At 35.0% G+C, this 18,453-nt stretch overlaps 1 protein-coding gene across 1 annotated transcript; it reads right to left on the bottom strand.

The window, feature by feature from the left end:
- Positions 1-14,025: 14,025 nt before the first annotated feature.
- On the bottom strand, positions 14,026-18,453 carry LOC145568118 (uncharacterized). The gene is made up of 6 exons (XM_081627551.1): positions 18,216-18,453; positions 16,319-16,565; positions 16,077-16,246; positions 15,589-15,990; positions 15,263-15,420; positions 14,026-14,838 (listed from the first exon to the last, which is right to left on the bottom strand). Exons 1-6 carry the CDS (start codon positions 18,451-18,453, stop codon positions 14,026-14,028), a joined length of 2,028 nt encoding a protein of 675 aa, XP_081483677.1.

Genomic DNA, 18,453 nt, shown 5'->3' on the forward strand with positions numbered 1-18,453 from the left:
TATATATGCTAGCTAAGTAGCTGCTTAAGGTCATGCATATAACAATATGGCATCACTATGTTTATGTGATATATGTACTACTCAGTAGTCTTGTTTTAAACTAGCTACGTTCTGTATTATATAAGTAATTAGTGATGGTGTAATTTTCTGTAAAACTAAGTGCGTATGTGTAATTATAATGTCAATAATCAAGGCCGGCAGCTAGAATTATCTATTGTTATACTTGTACGTGCTTTTCAATGACTATGCTTCTAATGTAAGAGTACTTTTTTACTACTTCTTTCCTCTGTTTATTTAAAGTTGCAATATTTTTTTAAAATGAAAATGTCACAATAGTTACAAGTTTGCAACACACTATAAAAGAAAGATTTTTATGGTGAAAATTGTACTATCATCTTTATTTAAAGCTCAATCATGACCCATTTGATTATAATGCTAACAACCTCTTAACCTCATTTTAAGTGTATTATATTATGTAAGGTCCACTTTTCTGAGGAAGTAAAAAGCAAGGGTTGAGAGACAAAGTTAAAGTATCTCTCAATGGCAATTTCGCAATTAAGTGCAAAAAAAAGTAAAACGGGGTGCTTTTTGGAGGGAAACGAAAACGGAATAGTAAAAATAAGAACGGTGTGGTCCCAAAAGAAGGATAATGACATTTGGTAAGTTAGGAGAAAAGTGAAAAAGTATGGGGAAAAGGAAAAAGCTCATTCCAGCCTTGTAAATGTGGAAGAGAAATACAATGAAAGCTTGAAAACACCATGGAAGCAGCTTGTATAACCAGGTAAAAGGGGCCAAAATATTCGTCATAGCTGTTTTAAATGAGTGGAGGGTGTTGTAGCGACACTGATAGTGGTACAGTTTTTGATTTGGTGAACCATGGTGGTGACGCCGGCGGGTGTGAACATGGAGCTGAGTATGAATTGAAGACGATGATGCGGCATTGCAGATGTTTTTGAATGGGGCAATTTAATTATAATAATTTAGCTTTAAAATGGCAAATGGATTAATTAGGGGTTAGTCTGAAAATCAAAATGAGAAATTAAATGTGGTAATTGTCGAATATAGCATGAGAAATTGATTTAAATTTGGAGCATGCAAAATAGGAAAAATAATAAGACTAACATATATTGGTAATTACTTGAAGCTCAATAAACTTGATTTTGACGACAATTGGGATGGATAGCAATTAATACAATCTTTGGTCTTCAAATTAAATCAACTAGTCAGTGTTTTAAGCCATAGATAGGTAAAATTAAGCTTCTCCTCTCTCCGAATAGATGGTGGTGGCCGAATTTATTGAGGGGTTGGTGGGAGACGACATGAAGGTGGTGGTTGGGCACCGTCAATGAGGGGCAATTGTTGAGATATGGTGCCTGGCAGGTTGAAGTTCATTGGGGTGAGGAATTATTTATTTTTTATTTTAAAAATAGATAAATAAAATATAGTGACTTGTTTAGCAGGTTACAAGTCATTTAACTTATTTAAAGATAATACTACTCAAAGGTTGACTTATTCTTATTTAATGAAAATGTTAGCTTATTTTGAGAAAACCGAGTAAATGTTGGCTTATTCTTGACAAATTTTCCATTAGAATTTGTTTAATTGTTGCAAAATAAAAAAAATTTAATCATGTAAAATAGGAAAAAGAATTTGTTTAATTGCTGTAAAATGAAATGTTAATGTTAAAACTGCAAAGTAGGAAATTTAATTTGTTTAATTCCTGGGCATGAAATAGGGGGAAATGTATGTAATTATTTTGATATACCATGGAATTAGTTGTTGAATGTGTTTTGAACTTTTAATTGATGAAATGTGGTTGTTGGTGCGTCAATAAGGTAAAACTAGTATGGTTGGATGTCCATGAAAAATAAGCCAAGGCCCGAATGCTAAACCGATCGAGAATGAATTGTTTGTGGACATGTGAGAGCTATGGCATCGGAGGCAAAGGTCTAAATGTCAAAGACCGTGGTGAATGAGTTATTCAAAGGGCCAACCTTGACCACGATCGGTTGAGGGTTATTTTTTGTAATGAAATGCTAGATTGTATCTTCTACATCATGTAATTATGGGGTTATATTTGCAAAGAACTATGATTATTTTTTTAATTTTTTTTTTGGGTGCACAAAGAGAACTATGAATCTATGATTTAATTTAATACTTCATGTGATAGCCTATTCAGAATGGTATTCGAAGCCTTATTAGTGGAACATAAATCTGATGTCCAATGGTATGGTATGAGTTTGCACTTTTAGTGAACCATTATATGCTTTAGTGCAACCAAAAGCAATTACAGTTACAGAGGTATCCTATAAATTGTTAGAGGTACTCGTTTAATGAATTAGGTATATATGAATTTGTACCACTGTGAGTAACTAGAGAACCGATTGATTCAAGACATTTCATTACATACCATTGTGAGTAACTAGAGAACCGATTGATTCAATTGTAGTACCATTGTAACCAACTAGGGTTCCAATTTACCTATGTTGGGTTCAACAGATATAACAATGTTCTCCTATAATTAAAAAGGGTATCATTATAACCAACAAAGGTTCCAATTCAAGAAACAAGGGTACCATTGAAATCAATAAGGAAAAGGGTATCTTTGTAAGGAACTAGGGTACCAAGGAATAGGAACTAATCGACATATATACGTCAAAGATCACTTAAATAGGAAAGGATCTAATATGTATGCTAATCGACAATCAACATATATACATCAAAGATCACTATCAAATTCAATTTTAACATTACTAGAACACAAGTAAATTTACTCTCATGTTTGGGTATATTTAACTTTTGTGAACGAAACATAAGTAAGAAAATGTATTACGAGTTTATAAATTAGGGGTTGTAAGTCAATACTTTACAATTCTAGTGCGGCAAGGGTTATTAAATTTTATCCAAGTGTTCGCATTCACTATGTTGGAATAATCTGCATTTTTGTCTTAAATTAAACTCATTAGCTTAGTCAATTAAGCGAGGAGAAGAACAATCCGCATAAATTATTATACCTCTCCAAATCTTAAATTTTGTCGTAGACGAATAGATTTGTACTTTGTGACTGACTTAAAAAAGTTAGATGGCATTGAGAAATTCTTAATTCTAATTTGTTTAATACGATTTTTACCATACAAATTTTTAGCAATATCCTTTTTATATAAATTTTAGTAAAACCCTTCCAATTTTTAGTGGTACCCTACAAATTGTCCAAGGTATTTCATTATATACCACTGTGAGTAACTAGAGAACCAATTTATTCAATTATAGTACCACTAAATGTCATTTAATCAGTGTACCATTATAACCAACTAGGGTTCCAATGTACCTATGTAGGGTTCAATTGATATAACAATGTTCCCCTATAATTCAAAAGAGTATCATTATAACCAACAAAGATTCCAATTCAAGAAACAAGGGTACCATTGAAATCAACCAGGAAAAGGGTATCTTTGTAAGGAACTAGGGTACCAATGTTGAGGTTTAGGGATACCAACTCCACCAAACAATATATATATATATATATATATATATATATATATATATATATATATATATATATATATATATATATATATATATATATATATATATATATATATATATTTTGAGATCATGTGAGAATTAAGGTGAATAATAGAACCAATCTCAGCATTTAATCGCGCTCCATCTAATGACTCACACCTCACCCGCTTTCATTAATGACATTTTTGTAATTTCGCAAATTTTCAAACTTTTTTCCAATTTCTTAACTTTTAAGGCAATTTCATTTACTTCATGACTGCTCTCATTTACTTTTACTAACTTTTCATTTACTTTTTAGAAATGAAACTGGCAATTACTTTGTAAAGTTGAAATATTACGAAAATGTCATTAATGACCCGGAAGCATGTGAGTCGTCCGACTAATTAACATGATCTAAGGGCCTAGATTAGTTCCCAGTTCTTATTTTAGCCTTGGTTCTCATTATAACTTAACATTACTAAAACACAAGTAAATTTACTTTCATGTTTGGATATATTTAATTTCTGTGAACGAAACATAAGTAACGTAAGAAAATGTATTACGAGTATATAAGTTAGGGGTTGTAAGTCCACACTTTACAATTCAAGTACATGGGTTATTAAATTTTATCCAAGTGTTCGCATTCATCATATGTTGGAACAAACCACATTTTTGTATTAAATTAAACCCATTAGCTTTGTCAATTAAGCAAGGAGAAGAACAATCTGCATAAATTATTATACCTTCCCAAATCTTAAATTTTGTCGTAGACGAGTAGATTTATACTTTGCGATTGACTTACAAAAGTTAGATAACACTGAGAAATTCTCATGATCCCATTTTTGTCTTGTAATCCTAATCCTAATTTGTTTAATACGGTTTTTACCCTACAATAAATTTTTAGTAATACCCTTTCTATAAATTTTAGTGAAATCCTACAAAATTTTAGTGGTACCCTACAAATTGTCAAAGGCATTTCATTAAACACCATTGTGAGTAACTAGATCGAGAACCGATTTATTCAATTATAGTACCACTAAATGTCATTTAACCAGTGCACCATTGTAACCAACTAGGGTTCCAATGTACCTATGCAGGGTTCAACTGATATAACAATGTCTCTATAATTAAAAAGGGTATCATTATAACCAACAAAGGTTCCAATCAAGAAACAAGGGTACCTTGAAATCAACAAGGAAAAGGGTACCTTTGTAAGGAACTAGGGTACCAACGTTGAGGTTTACTGGTTTAGGGATTGAACAATATAATTTTGAGACTTATTTTTATATTATTTTTTTGGAAAAGGTAAGAAGAAATAAATATTAGGAGCCCTTCTTACGAGGGGAATAACCAAATTACTTTGAGACATGACATTGGACTTTATATACTTCGTATATAGATGTTACATCATTCGACTTATAAGCAGATCAGCTAGGGCCTGTTCTTTTACGTTGAAATTCAGTTCAGTTCAGCCGAGTTCAGTTCAGTTCATCTCCTAATTTCCTTCTCTTATAATATATTCATTTCATTTCAGTTCAGTTCAGTTCAATTCAGTTCAGTTCATGTGCAAGTTTATTACCCTTCGCTAATCTTAAGACTCAAAATAACAAAACTAAAATCAGAACAAAGACTCAAAATTTCATCAATAATCAAAATTAAAACTAGAACCCTTCGCCTTCTCGCGTAACGCTTGAACTACTTGAAGAAAGTCAATCTCCAGCACAAAACCTCGCACTCCATGTTACTTAGCAACCTTCAACCCCCAAGCCATAGCTTTCGACTCAGCAACTAGGGGATCTCATTTGTCAGGACTCCGCTGAACTGCACAACTTACAATCTCGCCCCTGCTATCTCTGATCACCGCACCACAGCAGCAATGGTGAATATGAAGTTCTAGCAGCCTCATTATTTATGGCTAATTTTGATGGATAAAAATGATGATTTAATATCAATTAATTACAGGGGCGGATCTAGGGGGGGTTCAAGGGGGTTCATTGAACCCACAGATTTTTCGGAAAAAAATTATAAGTTTTAATTTTTTTTTTTTTTTAAAAAAAAAAGGAAAAAAAGGGTTAAAACTAATTTATGTGAGATAAATAATCAAATGTTAAAGCCTGGCACATTGGTAAGGGAGTGATTGTTAGAGCATTGAATCTCCTCCTTAGGTCTTGGGTTCGATTCCTGTTGCCCTCATTTTATGTTTTTATTTTTTTCCGAGTTCTTCTGTTCTTTATGAGTTTGTGAGACCTCTTATTCCTCTACTCCTCTTAATTCTTAAATCTTTATTTAATGGTTAATCTCATTTTATGTTTTTATCTTTCTTTTTTGTAATTTTTTTCCGAGTTCTTCCGTTCTTCGTGAGCTTGTGAGACCTCTTATTCCTCTACTCCTCTTAATTCTTAAATCTTTATTTAATGGTTGATTTTATTAAAATTAGTGATAATTAGTTAATTACATACTAATTTTTTTAATTGGTTTTAATATATTGTTGAATACTTGAATTGTTGACAAATTGAATTGTAGAAACTTAGAATTTAAAATTTTTACTTGGTCTTTTAATTGATAATTAGAAGAAGTTTACATTGTTAAATTTGTGTTTATTGGGGGCTTGAGATTTTTTATTTTTATTTTTATGTGTAATATTGATTTTTTGCAATAGAAATATAGATTTATAGAAGTAGTAATGTATTAGCACGCTTTAATTTCAAACTATGAAAACTCGAAAAATGCTTTTGTAGGTTTTTTTTTTTTTTTTTTTTTTTTTTTTTTTTTTTTTTTTTTTTTTTTTTTTTGTAAAATCCATCCATTTGTAATTTAAAAAAAAAATGAACTTATGTATTGAATATTTAGTTAATATATGATCATCATTTTTTTAAAAATTCCGAACCCACAGTTCGGAATTCCTGGATACGCCACTGATTAATTAGAATAAAACAAAATAATAATATGATGGGATAATACATGTATAATACTCCACCATTTAATTCAATATTACGTCCACCAATTTCATATTCAAATGCATTCAATTCAAACCAATCAAATTCTTCTCTATAACATATTCATGCATTAAAATAACATAAACAAAATTACCACATCATACAAAGTTTATTCAAATTTAACGCTTAATTACACTCTTACCACTCCTCTACAGATTCCCAAAATTAAAGTCGACAAAGAAAGCTCATTGATAAACAAAATTACCACCCCCAAAACCCTCCAATACTCCAATTGCAGCCCTCCAATACTCCAATTTCAACCCTAACTCCATCTTTTTCCCAATTTGCGACACTATTGCGCCCTTATTCAAAATTGGGACTACTTTAAATTGCGACCCCAAATCAAACAACGAAACAAAGTAATAAACAAATCAAACCGAAACTATAACATTGAGTTCAATTACGAATAAAACCCTAACTTTTTCAATTCAATTTACAGAAGATATATAAAAACTTAACTGTTAACACTTTCGAATTGGGACAATGGAGAAGCTGAAGCGAGCGCTGAGAGCAAGTTCGTCGCCAAAGGACAGGGGAGCAAATTCACCTGTTAACACCTTCAAATTGCAACAATTGAAGAAAGGGCAGCAAATTCGTCGGCAACAGAGAGGGGAGCAAGTACGCCGGCGACAGGGAAGCAAATTCGTCGGCGAGAAAGAGGGGAGCAAGTTCGTCGGAAATAGTCAAGGAAACAGGAGAGAGAAACAAAGAATTAAAAAAATTTCGAGGAGAGAGAAGGAATTAGCAGAGAGAGAGGGGGAAAGACAAAAGGACATAGTACACAAACGGGATTCCATACCTCGAAACGGGGACATAAGCTGGACAAAATTCAAATTCCTTTTAAAAATACCATTATGCCCCTGCGAGACAACTGTAAACGGCTCGCAACCCTCCGTTTAGATTACCTCCACTTTTCTTAAATACCGTGATTAAGTGTGTGTTGCAACTGTACAGAAATGGAGGAAGTATTTATTACCAAGTATTAACTATAAATGTCTTTTCGATACCTTTTTAATTAATTTATTAAAAACTAGTTTTGTGCCCCGGGCGATGCCCGAATTGTTTCTTAAATTTTTAGATAAATTTTAAATCTTTATTCAAATTTTAAAATATATCTCTAATACAAAATTAGTTAAGAATTGATGTGCTTTTGTAACAATTTAAACTATGTAGTAGGCATGTAAATGATTAATAATAATATTGGTATTTTTTTTTAGAGTTATAATCTAATATTTTTTGAATAAAATTATAATTCAATTTATACATATGAAATAGATTTATAATCTAATTTTTTTTTTGAATAAAATTATAATTCAATTTATACCTATGAAATATTGGTATTTTATCAAAAATAAAGCTCTCAACTAACAATTTTATTCTAAAATTCTATCCAAATTTGATTGAAAATAGAAATCTAAACTAATTAATTTATCTTATGAAGTCTATCTAAGTATATCCAACGTGGCACGACACTTGGAGAAAAGTTGAAATGCCAAGTGTCGCTGTCTCGTGGCCTGGCTAAAAGTTTAGCTTTATATATTAGTTATATGATTTAGTTCTTAATAACTTATATATGTTAATTTATGTTTTTTTCAAAAGAACTACTTGATAAGGTAAGATCCACCGTACGGTCTAATAAACCTCTTAGTATCACAGGAAAAGGATCATTAGAAACTAAAAGTCACTCTATTACAAAAAGAGTAACTCTTGTATGTGACTAGTCACACAATGTGGCCACATTGATTTATTAGAGTAATCTTTATTTATATGTATGAGTAATCTCATTTTTTCATAAGAGTAACCCTATGTTGTCCATAAATGTAACCCAAATTCATTATATGAGTGAAAGTAATTTAGAAATAAGTATCCTCATTTGTTCATTCGAGTAACCCACTTCGTTTATTTTTAAAAAAAAGAAATAAGAATAATTCCATTTATTTAAGAGAGTAATCTCATTTTCTCATTTAAGTAGCCTACATACGTTAAGGTAACCCCATTTGCTCATCACCGTAACCCCCTATTACTTAATTAACTGCCTTATATGTGATTATGTGAAGTGGCCAAACCATGTGACTAGCCACATATAAGACTTTGTGTTACAAAAAAGACTGATAGAGAAAAATACACCACCACTTTTACAAAAAATAAAAGGGAAATTCTCAACGGTAACCCTCAACTTCCATAACACTAATATGGTAACCCCCTTTTTCAATTATACAACATGACCCTCATTAAAAAATTTATCCTAATTATGACATTAATGAGTAATCACCCAGCCACCTTCACCATCCATCATCATCCTCTCCCAGCCGCCGCCACTAACTATGCCTCCATCTCAACATCACCCAGTCGCCGTCACCAGCCCCTCACCCAACCCGACACCCCTACCAGACCCAAGACCCTCCCCCTCTATCTCCTTCGACCCATGAACCACTCGCCGCACCTCCCTCATTTTCACCTCCGCCCAAACCGAACCCAATTCTGCAACCCAAACCATACGTTTAGGTTTTTGACAAAGGTGGCGGTGGTTCGAAGAAACCCTTACACGAGCTGCCGCACCTCAGTCAAAACCCTAACCACGGTGGTTTGTGTTCTATCTGGGTGGAAGATATCGAAAGACAGGGGAGTTACGGTGGGAGGAGAAGAGTAAAAGGAGATAAAGGGAGCTTCGTGGGGCAGGGATAGCAATGTCATCGGAGGGAGAGGAAGCTTCGACGTCGGCGGGGAGGATAGGCCGGCGTCGGTAGTGAAGGGGGAGAGTGATGATGGCTAGCAGGTTTGGAGGTGGTGGTGTGGGTGGTTGGTTGGTTGGTGGTTTTGTAATTTTGTTTTTTATGTTTTTTTTTAACCTAACCATAGCTAGTTTAAATCAACCATTTGTTGGTAAAATACCTGTTGATTCCAATGACAAAATAGAGAAGATGAAAGGGAAAAAATACTTGATCGAAGATCTCAAACTCACAGTCGCGCCGTGGAACATAATCCACTGCCTTAGAAGCGAAATACGCCACCACCGGTACAGGTTTCCTGATGACGCACGCCCCCCAAGTTTAACGCAACTCTCCTTCGTAATTCGTGTACCTGAACCCGAAGCGTGGAATTACTCAAGAACTGTTCAGATCTCAAAGGGTAGGTTTTTGTTTTTGTGTTTAGGTTATTTCAACAATGAAATTAACGTCACTTTTAATAAATGCCAAGGAGTTGTATTTATAGGAGTAATAAGGAAAAGAGACAAGCAGCTTGAGCCTCACGCAAGGCCCATATACTCGGTTGGGCTTGCGAGTAGAGAGCTATAGCTCACTCGCAGGGAGCTCTCGCTCGGACTGCCGCAAGTGAAAACAGGGGGCGAGCTAGTAGCTCTCCCGTAGGAGAGCTATAGCTCGGGTCTCCAGCTAGCCAAAGAAGAAGCGAGCTAGTAGCTCACGCGTAGGAGAGCTATAGCTCGGATCTGCTGGACACCACTGATGGCAACGAGCTCTAGCTCAAGCTCGGGTCTCCAGCTAGCCAAAGAAGAAGCGAGCTAGTAGCTCACGCGTAGGAGAGCTATAGCTCGGATCTGCTGGACACCACTGATGGCAACGAGCTCTAGCTCAGCCATGCCGTAGGCATTCCCAGCATCCGAGCTCTAGCTCTCTTGCTAGCTCGGCTTTGATCAATCCCCTAGACTTGCATTCTCCATCATTCCCTCTCTAACTCTTTGCACACTCACTTGATGAAACTCCGATTTGCATTACTAGTGAGGAAAACTCCAACACCATTTAGTGAAATAAGGCTGTAAGTGAAAATAAATTCTTAACTGGGGTCATTTGTATAATAATAAAAAAGGGGTTTACCATTTCAGTGTTACACAAGTTAATGAGTACCATTGAGAATTTCCCAAAATAAAAAATAAACACGAGGTTTCTTGAAAAATATACAAACCAAAAAGGGGGAATCACCACCATACCACATCTAGGTCGTTGACGACAAGGCAACCACGATCAAGATTGACGACGAGTTGATACATGCATAATGAAAAAATTATTGAGCATTTCAACTCATTTACACCCCTAAATATATGTCATATGCTAAAATGAAAAGCATAAAACTCTAAATATTACGTAGTAAATACTTATATTATTAAGATCTACAAGGGGTAAACTAACTATACTAATTAACATACGTTTGTTTTCTGTTTTTTTGTCCTTAGGAACAAAACAAAAGAAATATCTTATTTGAAAGCAAAATTTCCGGACCATCGTCGTGTTTCTCGTTAGTTTTGGCTTATATATACAAACAGGTCTATAGTTCATACATCAAATAAAGGGTAAAATACAAATAGAAATTCTATAATAGACCCAATATAGTTTTACAAAGTCTTATATATGGCTAGCCATGAGGTGTGCCCATCTTTTATAAGAGTTACTCGTTAGTGCTATAGGGGTTACTTGTTCAGTTTTACAGGGGTTACTTCGTCAATGTTGTATGGGTTACTTGGTTAGTGTTACAGGGGTTATCGAGTCAGTGTTGTAGGAGTTACTTTGTTCTTTTACAAGTGGTCACATGGTGTGGCCAGCCGCGCACAAGACGCACTGGTATAGTTTTGGCTTGTATGTGCACAACAACATATTGTATACCCAACCATCTAGTATATCATTTAAAATATGAATTTGTCATATAAAATGTTTTTATATTATTTGAAAATGAAAATATCATCCAGAAACTGATTATGTAAATATATCATTCAAAAAGTGAATTTTTCATTTTAAAAAAAAGTAACAAACACTAATTATATCATTCGAAAGATATTTAAATTATTTGACTAAATTATTTACGAGTAAGTCTTGTATATGGCTAGCCACACGGTGTGGCCACATTAGTTTATAAGAATATATGATATATAATCAATTTATTATTTTTTTTTTTAAAAAATCTACCAATTCAACATTCTTCTTACTTTTCTCTCTCCTATTTTCTTCCACAATCTACTCTCTCCTCTTTCTCTCTCCTCTTTTCTTCTATAATCTACTCTCTTCTACCAATGTTGTAAATAATAATTGGCCAAACCAATTCAATGCTAGCTATTATTTTCGATGGGTTGGTTTGGAGTTTAAAAAACCTTCGACGATGACGAACACAAAGACGGCGACGAGCTGGTGACATGGTGGTGGTGGTTCGTTTGTGGGAGGTGGTGGATTTTGGTGGTTTCGTGAGTAGTGTTTTTAAGGCCAAATTCGGCCATAAAAACTCTAGATCTAGAGTTTTCATGGTCGAATTTGGCCTTTTTAGCCATATTTGAAGTGAAATTCGAAGTCATTATTACTTTTAAAGGTATTTGTTCAATTTATTTTTTATTTTACGATTTGGTTGTAGGTTCGGTTAGATCTATGTTTGTTTGTGGGTTCGGCGTATGGTGGTGGTGGCATGGCGTATTGGGGTGGAGATAGTGGCGTTTTGGGGGTGGTGGTGGGTCAAGGGTTACTAGGTTGGGGGTTACTTTAGGGGTTACTAGATGGGTAGGTCGAGGGTTAAGGGGTTACTTGAAGGGTTACTTAATTGGGATTACTTAAGTGGGATTACTTGAAGGGGTTAGTAGGGGTTAATTGTTTTTTTGACTAGGGGCTACTAGAGGTTACTTGGGGGGTATTTGGGAGATTATTTAAGTGTGATTACTTGAGGGGTTACTTTGGGGGGGGGGGGGGACTGGAGGGGTTACTTGGGGGGGGGGGCTACTTGGGAGATTATTTAAGTGGGATTACTTGAGGGGTTACTTGGGGGGTTACTAGATGGGTTACTAGGTCGGTTAGGGGTTACTAGGGGTTACTAGGTCTGTTAGGGGTTACTTAGGTTTACTAGGGGTTACTAGGTCAGTCAGGGGTTACTTTGTCTGGGGGGTTACTAGAGGGGTTATTTAAGTGGGGTTACTTAATTAAGGGGTTACTGATATGGCACCTTGCCGCACCGTGCGAATGATTTCATTTATGTAAGAGAGTAATCCTTTTTTTTATTTAATTAAGTTACTCACATAAGTCAATGTAACCCCATTTGTTCATCACTGTAACCCCTTATTACTTAATTAATTGCCTTATTGTGAAGTGGTCACACCATGTGGCTAGCCACATATAAGAATTTGTAATTGTTTACAATACGATTATATCATTTAAAATATGACTCACAAAATGATAAGTATATCATCTAAAAAGTGATTATATCATCCAAAATTTGATTATATTATTTGAGAGTGTCAAATATTAGGTCTACAATAATTTATTGTAGACCAGGTTCATACAAGGCCTGCTTGTTCAGTAAAACTTTCCAGTAAGTCTTCTAGTGAACAAAGCAAGAACAAAGAAAAAATGATCGGCATAAATTAATTTCCAAGAGAAAACAATTGAGGAGTTACATTCCTTAAATGATACATAGAAAAAGATCCCAATTTTAAACAAATCATGAAAGTAATTTATGAAAAACTAGTTATATCTGATAATGAAATAAAATATAATAACTCTATGTTTCTTTAAAAAAAATTATATTAACATATGGGAAACTGGATAATCTACCGTTCATACTTATTGAAATTATCCAACAAAAATAAGATAATAAGCTATTCAAAATGGTGATGGATAGTAACGAAATAAGTGAAGAAATTATCAATGAAAATAATAAAGTAAACAATATAATATTATTCAAAGATCTAGGTATCTAGGAGAGAGAGAAAAACCAAGTTCATTGCTAATATTACAAAATTTCTAAGCTAACATAGCATAATAATACTAACATAAACCCTATAGTGGTGTCGTAACTAAATCAACCTCCACCCCTTCGTCACGATCATAGTCCTCATCATCAACTATATATTCTCCATCTTGAAGAGGTTGGACACCCATGGATAAAGGTGGGGTGTCATCCAATTTGTCATACTCTTCTTCATCTACGACATCTTCAACACCAACAATTCGTCTTTTTCCTTGAACCACAACACGCCACATTGGATCCATATTGTCTTTGATGTGAAAAATCTGTTTAGCTTGTTTTTCTAGGATAAAAGGCTCCTCACCTTCTATATAATGACTTGAATCTACCGAAGTATAACAAAATAGAACATCCCTTTTTTTCCACGACGATTGTCTTCCCACTTGCATCGAAAAAGAGGAATGGTGAAATCAACATAGTCTAGCCCCCAAATCTCTTGAATAACATACCCCATAATATGCTTGTGTCGCATCGATTGGCCTTGTATCTTTGGCACTTGAGTATTCTGTTGAAGATGCAACTACAACAACGCCACTATTCTGCTGAACACTCTTTTCATCCTTAAGATAAGTAGATAAACAATATACGTTGATGTCATAGCTCTCATAAGTATAAACAAGTGGTTGGGGACCTCGTGCTAGCCACTTGATCATTTCTGGTACATATTCATTTTGACTCAATTAAAGCTTCACTTGGACTTGAAACCACTCAACAAACCGGCAATTATGCTCTTGAATCAATGAATAAGCAGTTATTCTTGGATTTTGACATTGCAATTCATGTAGATGCTTTTCTATGTATGGATGAACTTCAGAGAGCTATTGCAAAACATATCGATGGGCCTTTTGCAATCTGTCAATCGGAGGCCTAACCAATTTCCAACCAATTGTACCCTTCCCTTGCAGCCTTCCCTCGTGTCGAGATACGGGAACACCAATTTCTTTAGCCCTAGCCAAGAACACAGCACAAAATTTCCTAGCTTCCGGTAGCTTGAATGATATATACTACCCTCTGGACTTGCTCTATTTTTAACTTTATCTTGCAAACTTCCCATGTGCCTTTCATAAGGGTACATATAATGCATGAACACAGGACCGCATTCTTTAATCTCTCGAGGTAAGTGGATAACTACGTGTACCATTATATCAAAGAATGAGGGTGGAAAATACATCTCGAACTTGCATAAGGTTTCAATAACATTAGCTTCCATTTCATCAAGATTTTTGGGATCAATTGCCTTACTACATATGTCACTGAAAAAGTGACAAAGCTTCACAACGGCATACCTAACATGTTTCGGCAAAAGCCCCCGAATAGCAATTGGTAAGAATACTTGCATCATGATATGACAATCATGACATTTCATACCAGCTACTTTCTTATCGGTTACCGAAACAAAACGGCTCACATTCGACGAATACCCCGTAGGTACCTTGATTCTTTTCAAACATTCACAAAAAATCCTCTTCTCTTCCCTAGACAATGTGTAGCACGCATGAGGCAAGAATGATTTCTTCTTGCTTTCATTATCCTCGGGCCATAACTTTGGTCGAATATTGGCTTCCTTCATGTCTCTACGCACAGTAGCACCATCCTTGGTCTTCCCCTTAATATTCAACAATGTCCCAATCAATGAATCACAAACATTTTTTTCAATATGCATCACATCCAGACAATGTCTAACTCTTAAGTGCTTCCAATAAGGAAGTTCCCATAACTTAGACACTTTTTTTCCATAGAACACCCTTCTTTGGTTTCGGCGTGTGAAGCTTTCCGTAGACTATGTTGATATGTTTAATTCTTTCATAAATCTGGGTCCCTGTCAACGGCTTACGACACACTCCTTTCTCAATAAACCCGTTGAATTGTTTCTTCATCTTTCGATATGGATGGTCTCGACGAAGTGACCTTTTACTATGCAAATACACATTCTTACCCCAATGTTTCAGGTATGTAATTGGCATATCATCTTCACATACTGGGCATGCCTTTTATCCTTTGTTTTTGTACCCCGACAAATTTCCATACACCGGAAAATCATTAATGGTACAGAAAATCATGGCTCTTAGTCTGAAATTCGTCCCGGTATGGGCATCGAATGTCACAACACCTTCATCCCACAAAAGCTTCAAATCATCTATGAGCGGCTCTAAGTACACATCTATGTCATGACCATGTTGTTTAGGACCTGATATTAACAGTGACAGCATGATGTACTTTCGCTTCTGACACAACTAAGGAGATAAGTTGTATATCGACAAAAGAACCGGCCATGTGCTATGTTTGCTACTTAAAGTGACATAAGGGTTCAACCCGTCTGTACTCAAAGCAAGCCTCAAGTTCCTAGGCTCATTACCGAACTCTGGAAATGTCTCATTAATGTGTTTCCATTGCAATGAATCAGTCGGGTGTCTAATTAACCCATCTTTCTTCCTCTCATTGTCATGCCACACCAAGTTTTTAGCATCTTGCTTGATTGAAAACAGACGCTTAAACCTTGGAATTATTGGAAGATACCATACGACCTTAGCTGGCGGCCACTTCTTACGGTCCAAGTTTAAACCCTCCAGCTTGTATCGAGACTCACCGCACTGTGGACAAGCATCTAAGTTTTCATTCTCCTTTCGAAAAAGCACACAGTCATTAGGACATGCATGGATCTTGGTGTACTCCAAACCCATGGGACACATCAATTTCTTCGTATAATAGGTGGACTTAGGAATGTCATTCCCCTCGGGAAACATAGCCAAAAGAGTTTCTAACAAAAAAGTGAAACTCGTGTCAGTCCAACCGCTCTTTGCTTTCAAGTTGAATAATGTTAACACCCCATAAATCTTGGAATACTTTGTACAGCCAGGATATAGTGGTGTCTTGCAGCCTTTGACACCTCCTCAATTGTACGAGAATTTTCATCCACACGATCCTTCAACCCTTCCATCATATCATTGATGTTATCTTCATCAACATTGTTTTCCTGATCAAACCCATCATTATTATCACTACCACCCGACTCCCTATCAAGTTCGGTATCATTATTAACAGAAGATCAACTACCCATAGGAGTAAGTTTTTCACCATGCCAGTACCAAACCGTGTACTCTGACATGAACCCATAAATAATCAAATGTTCCTCTATTTTCTTAATGTCATCCCACCTCTTCACGTTCTTGCAATGACAACAAGGGCAGAAGATAGGTCTTGCCCTAGTAAGTGATATTTGTTCAACAACAACACTCCACTGATTTTGCACATCAATTTTACAAAACTCATTAACTCCTTCCAAGTATGCAGGTGAAGTTCGGATTGCATCATACATCCATTCACGATTTATTTCTAAAATGTAATAACATGTTATATTCAACACCAAAAAAAGCAAAGTATCTACCCAGTTATGACGTGATTCATAACTAGAATTTGAACGACAAAGTATACACTATGATATAACACACACTAATTAAGGCAGATGGACTTTATCTATGAAATGTCATAAACACAAGATCGACAGAATCCACCTCACAGTGAGATAACACATATAACACTTAAAACCAAGATAATCAAAGCATTCAAAAACATTAAACAACCCAAAAATCAAGAGATTAACCCTATTAAATTAAATTAAATTATATTACACAACTACACCTTAAAGATCTTAACCCACAAAATAATCGAGACTCCCAAAATATAATTCAAATACAATAGATAAATACAATATAAACAGAAACTATCAACAAAATGTTGAGACACAAAATTGAAATAGGTATTTAAATACAATATGACAGAAAATTGAGACAAAAAATTGAAACAGAAATTTGAATTCAATGTAAAAAAACAAATAAGAACTTGCAAAAACAAATAAGCATAGCCCTAGGATTTCTAGAGTACAACAACCAAAGAAGTAAAAGAGCTCAATTTGCATGTAAAAAAAAACCCAAATAATTCTCAAACATACCCTAATATATAAGTGTTGAAGCTGCTTGACGGTGGCTAACGGTCGAACTAGCCGACGGAACTTTGGCAGTCTTCAACCAAGCGGAACTGCGGTAGTCTTCAACCTAGAGGAACTCCGGCGGTCTTCAACTTAGCGGAACTCCAGCGATTGAAAAATAACGTGATTAAACTAGCACAAAAGAGTCCAATTGAAAATTTTATTATACCAATAATTAATCTGGATGATCGATCTGATAAGATACTAAACCGACCTTACAAATTTTCATTTGCAGATTTGCTCATAAGGGTCGAAAGATGTTTAATAAAAAGGAAGATGTTTAATAAAAAAAAATTCTAACTAATAAGCAGTACAAAAAAATAAATTTTTTTTCTTTCTTTTTGACATCCCATTAAAGATCGACAATGCTAAAATCATGCTTGAAGAAATTCAGAGTATAATAGGTTTTGTGTGTTAAGCAAGAATATTTTCTACTGAATGGAGGTGGAAGAATAATTTTAGGGGCTCTCAACCCTAGAAAGATCTGCTTCTCATATATATACACACCTTGATCACTACAAGACAAAGATATAGCTCATGACTGCTGTCAAGGATAGAAACAAACAAAAAAACAAAAACTATTTCTGCACTATTTCTGCACTAAGTATAGCTATACAAATACTTATACAAATACTACATATATATACATATTTTTACATCCCCCCCCCCTTCAAGTTGGACTTGGGACAAAGTAGCAAGTCCTAACTTGGACGATATAAACCAATGTTGATGTGCAGGGAGAGATTTAGTAAGAATGTCAGCCAATTGTAGGGAAGACTTAACATGACAGGTAGTGATGGTACCATCTTCAATGTTATCTCGAATATAATAGCAGTCCAATTTGAGGTGCTTTGTTCTGTCATGGAGTGCCAGATTATGTACAATATATTTTGCTGATTTATTATCACAGAATAAGGTCATAGAAAGGGGCAAATTCTATCCCAAATCCTCAAATAAACCAACTATCCATGATATCTCACTTGTGGTTTGTGACATACTTCGAAACTCTGCTTCACAAGATGATTTTAAGACTACCTTTTGCTTCTTTGTTTTCCATGAAACTAAAGCACCTCCCAAGAATACACAAAATCCTGTCAAAGATCTTCCACTGAAAGCACAACTTCCCCAATCTGCGTCACTATAGGCTGACAGTGTATGATCAGTATTACTAGGATAAAATAATCCTAGATCAACTATTCCTTTAATATACTTCACAACATGTAGAGCAACCTGCAT

Source organism: Chenopodium album, chromosome 2 (assembly GCF_948465745.1).
Source record: "Chenopodium album chromosome 2, dcCheAlbu1.1, whole genome shotgun sequence".
NCBI lineage: Eukaryota > Viridiplantae > Streptophyta > Magnoliopsida > Caryophyllales > Amaranthaceae > Chenopodium > Chenopodium album.

Coding starts and splice junctions, on each gene's coding strand:
- LOC145568118 (XM_081627551.1), bottom strand. CDS start 18,453: ATGCAGGTTGCTCTACATGTTGTGAAGTATATTAAAGGAATAGTTGAT. Junction 15,421..15,588: donor TGAGACATTTCCAGAGTTCG/GTAATGAGCCTA, acceptor TGTTAATATCAG/GTCCTAAACAACATGGTCAT. Junction 14,839..15,262: donor GTACCATTAATGATTTTCCG/GTGTATGGAAAT, acceptor TTGAATATTAAG/GGGAAGACCAAGGATGGTGC.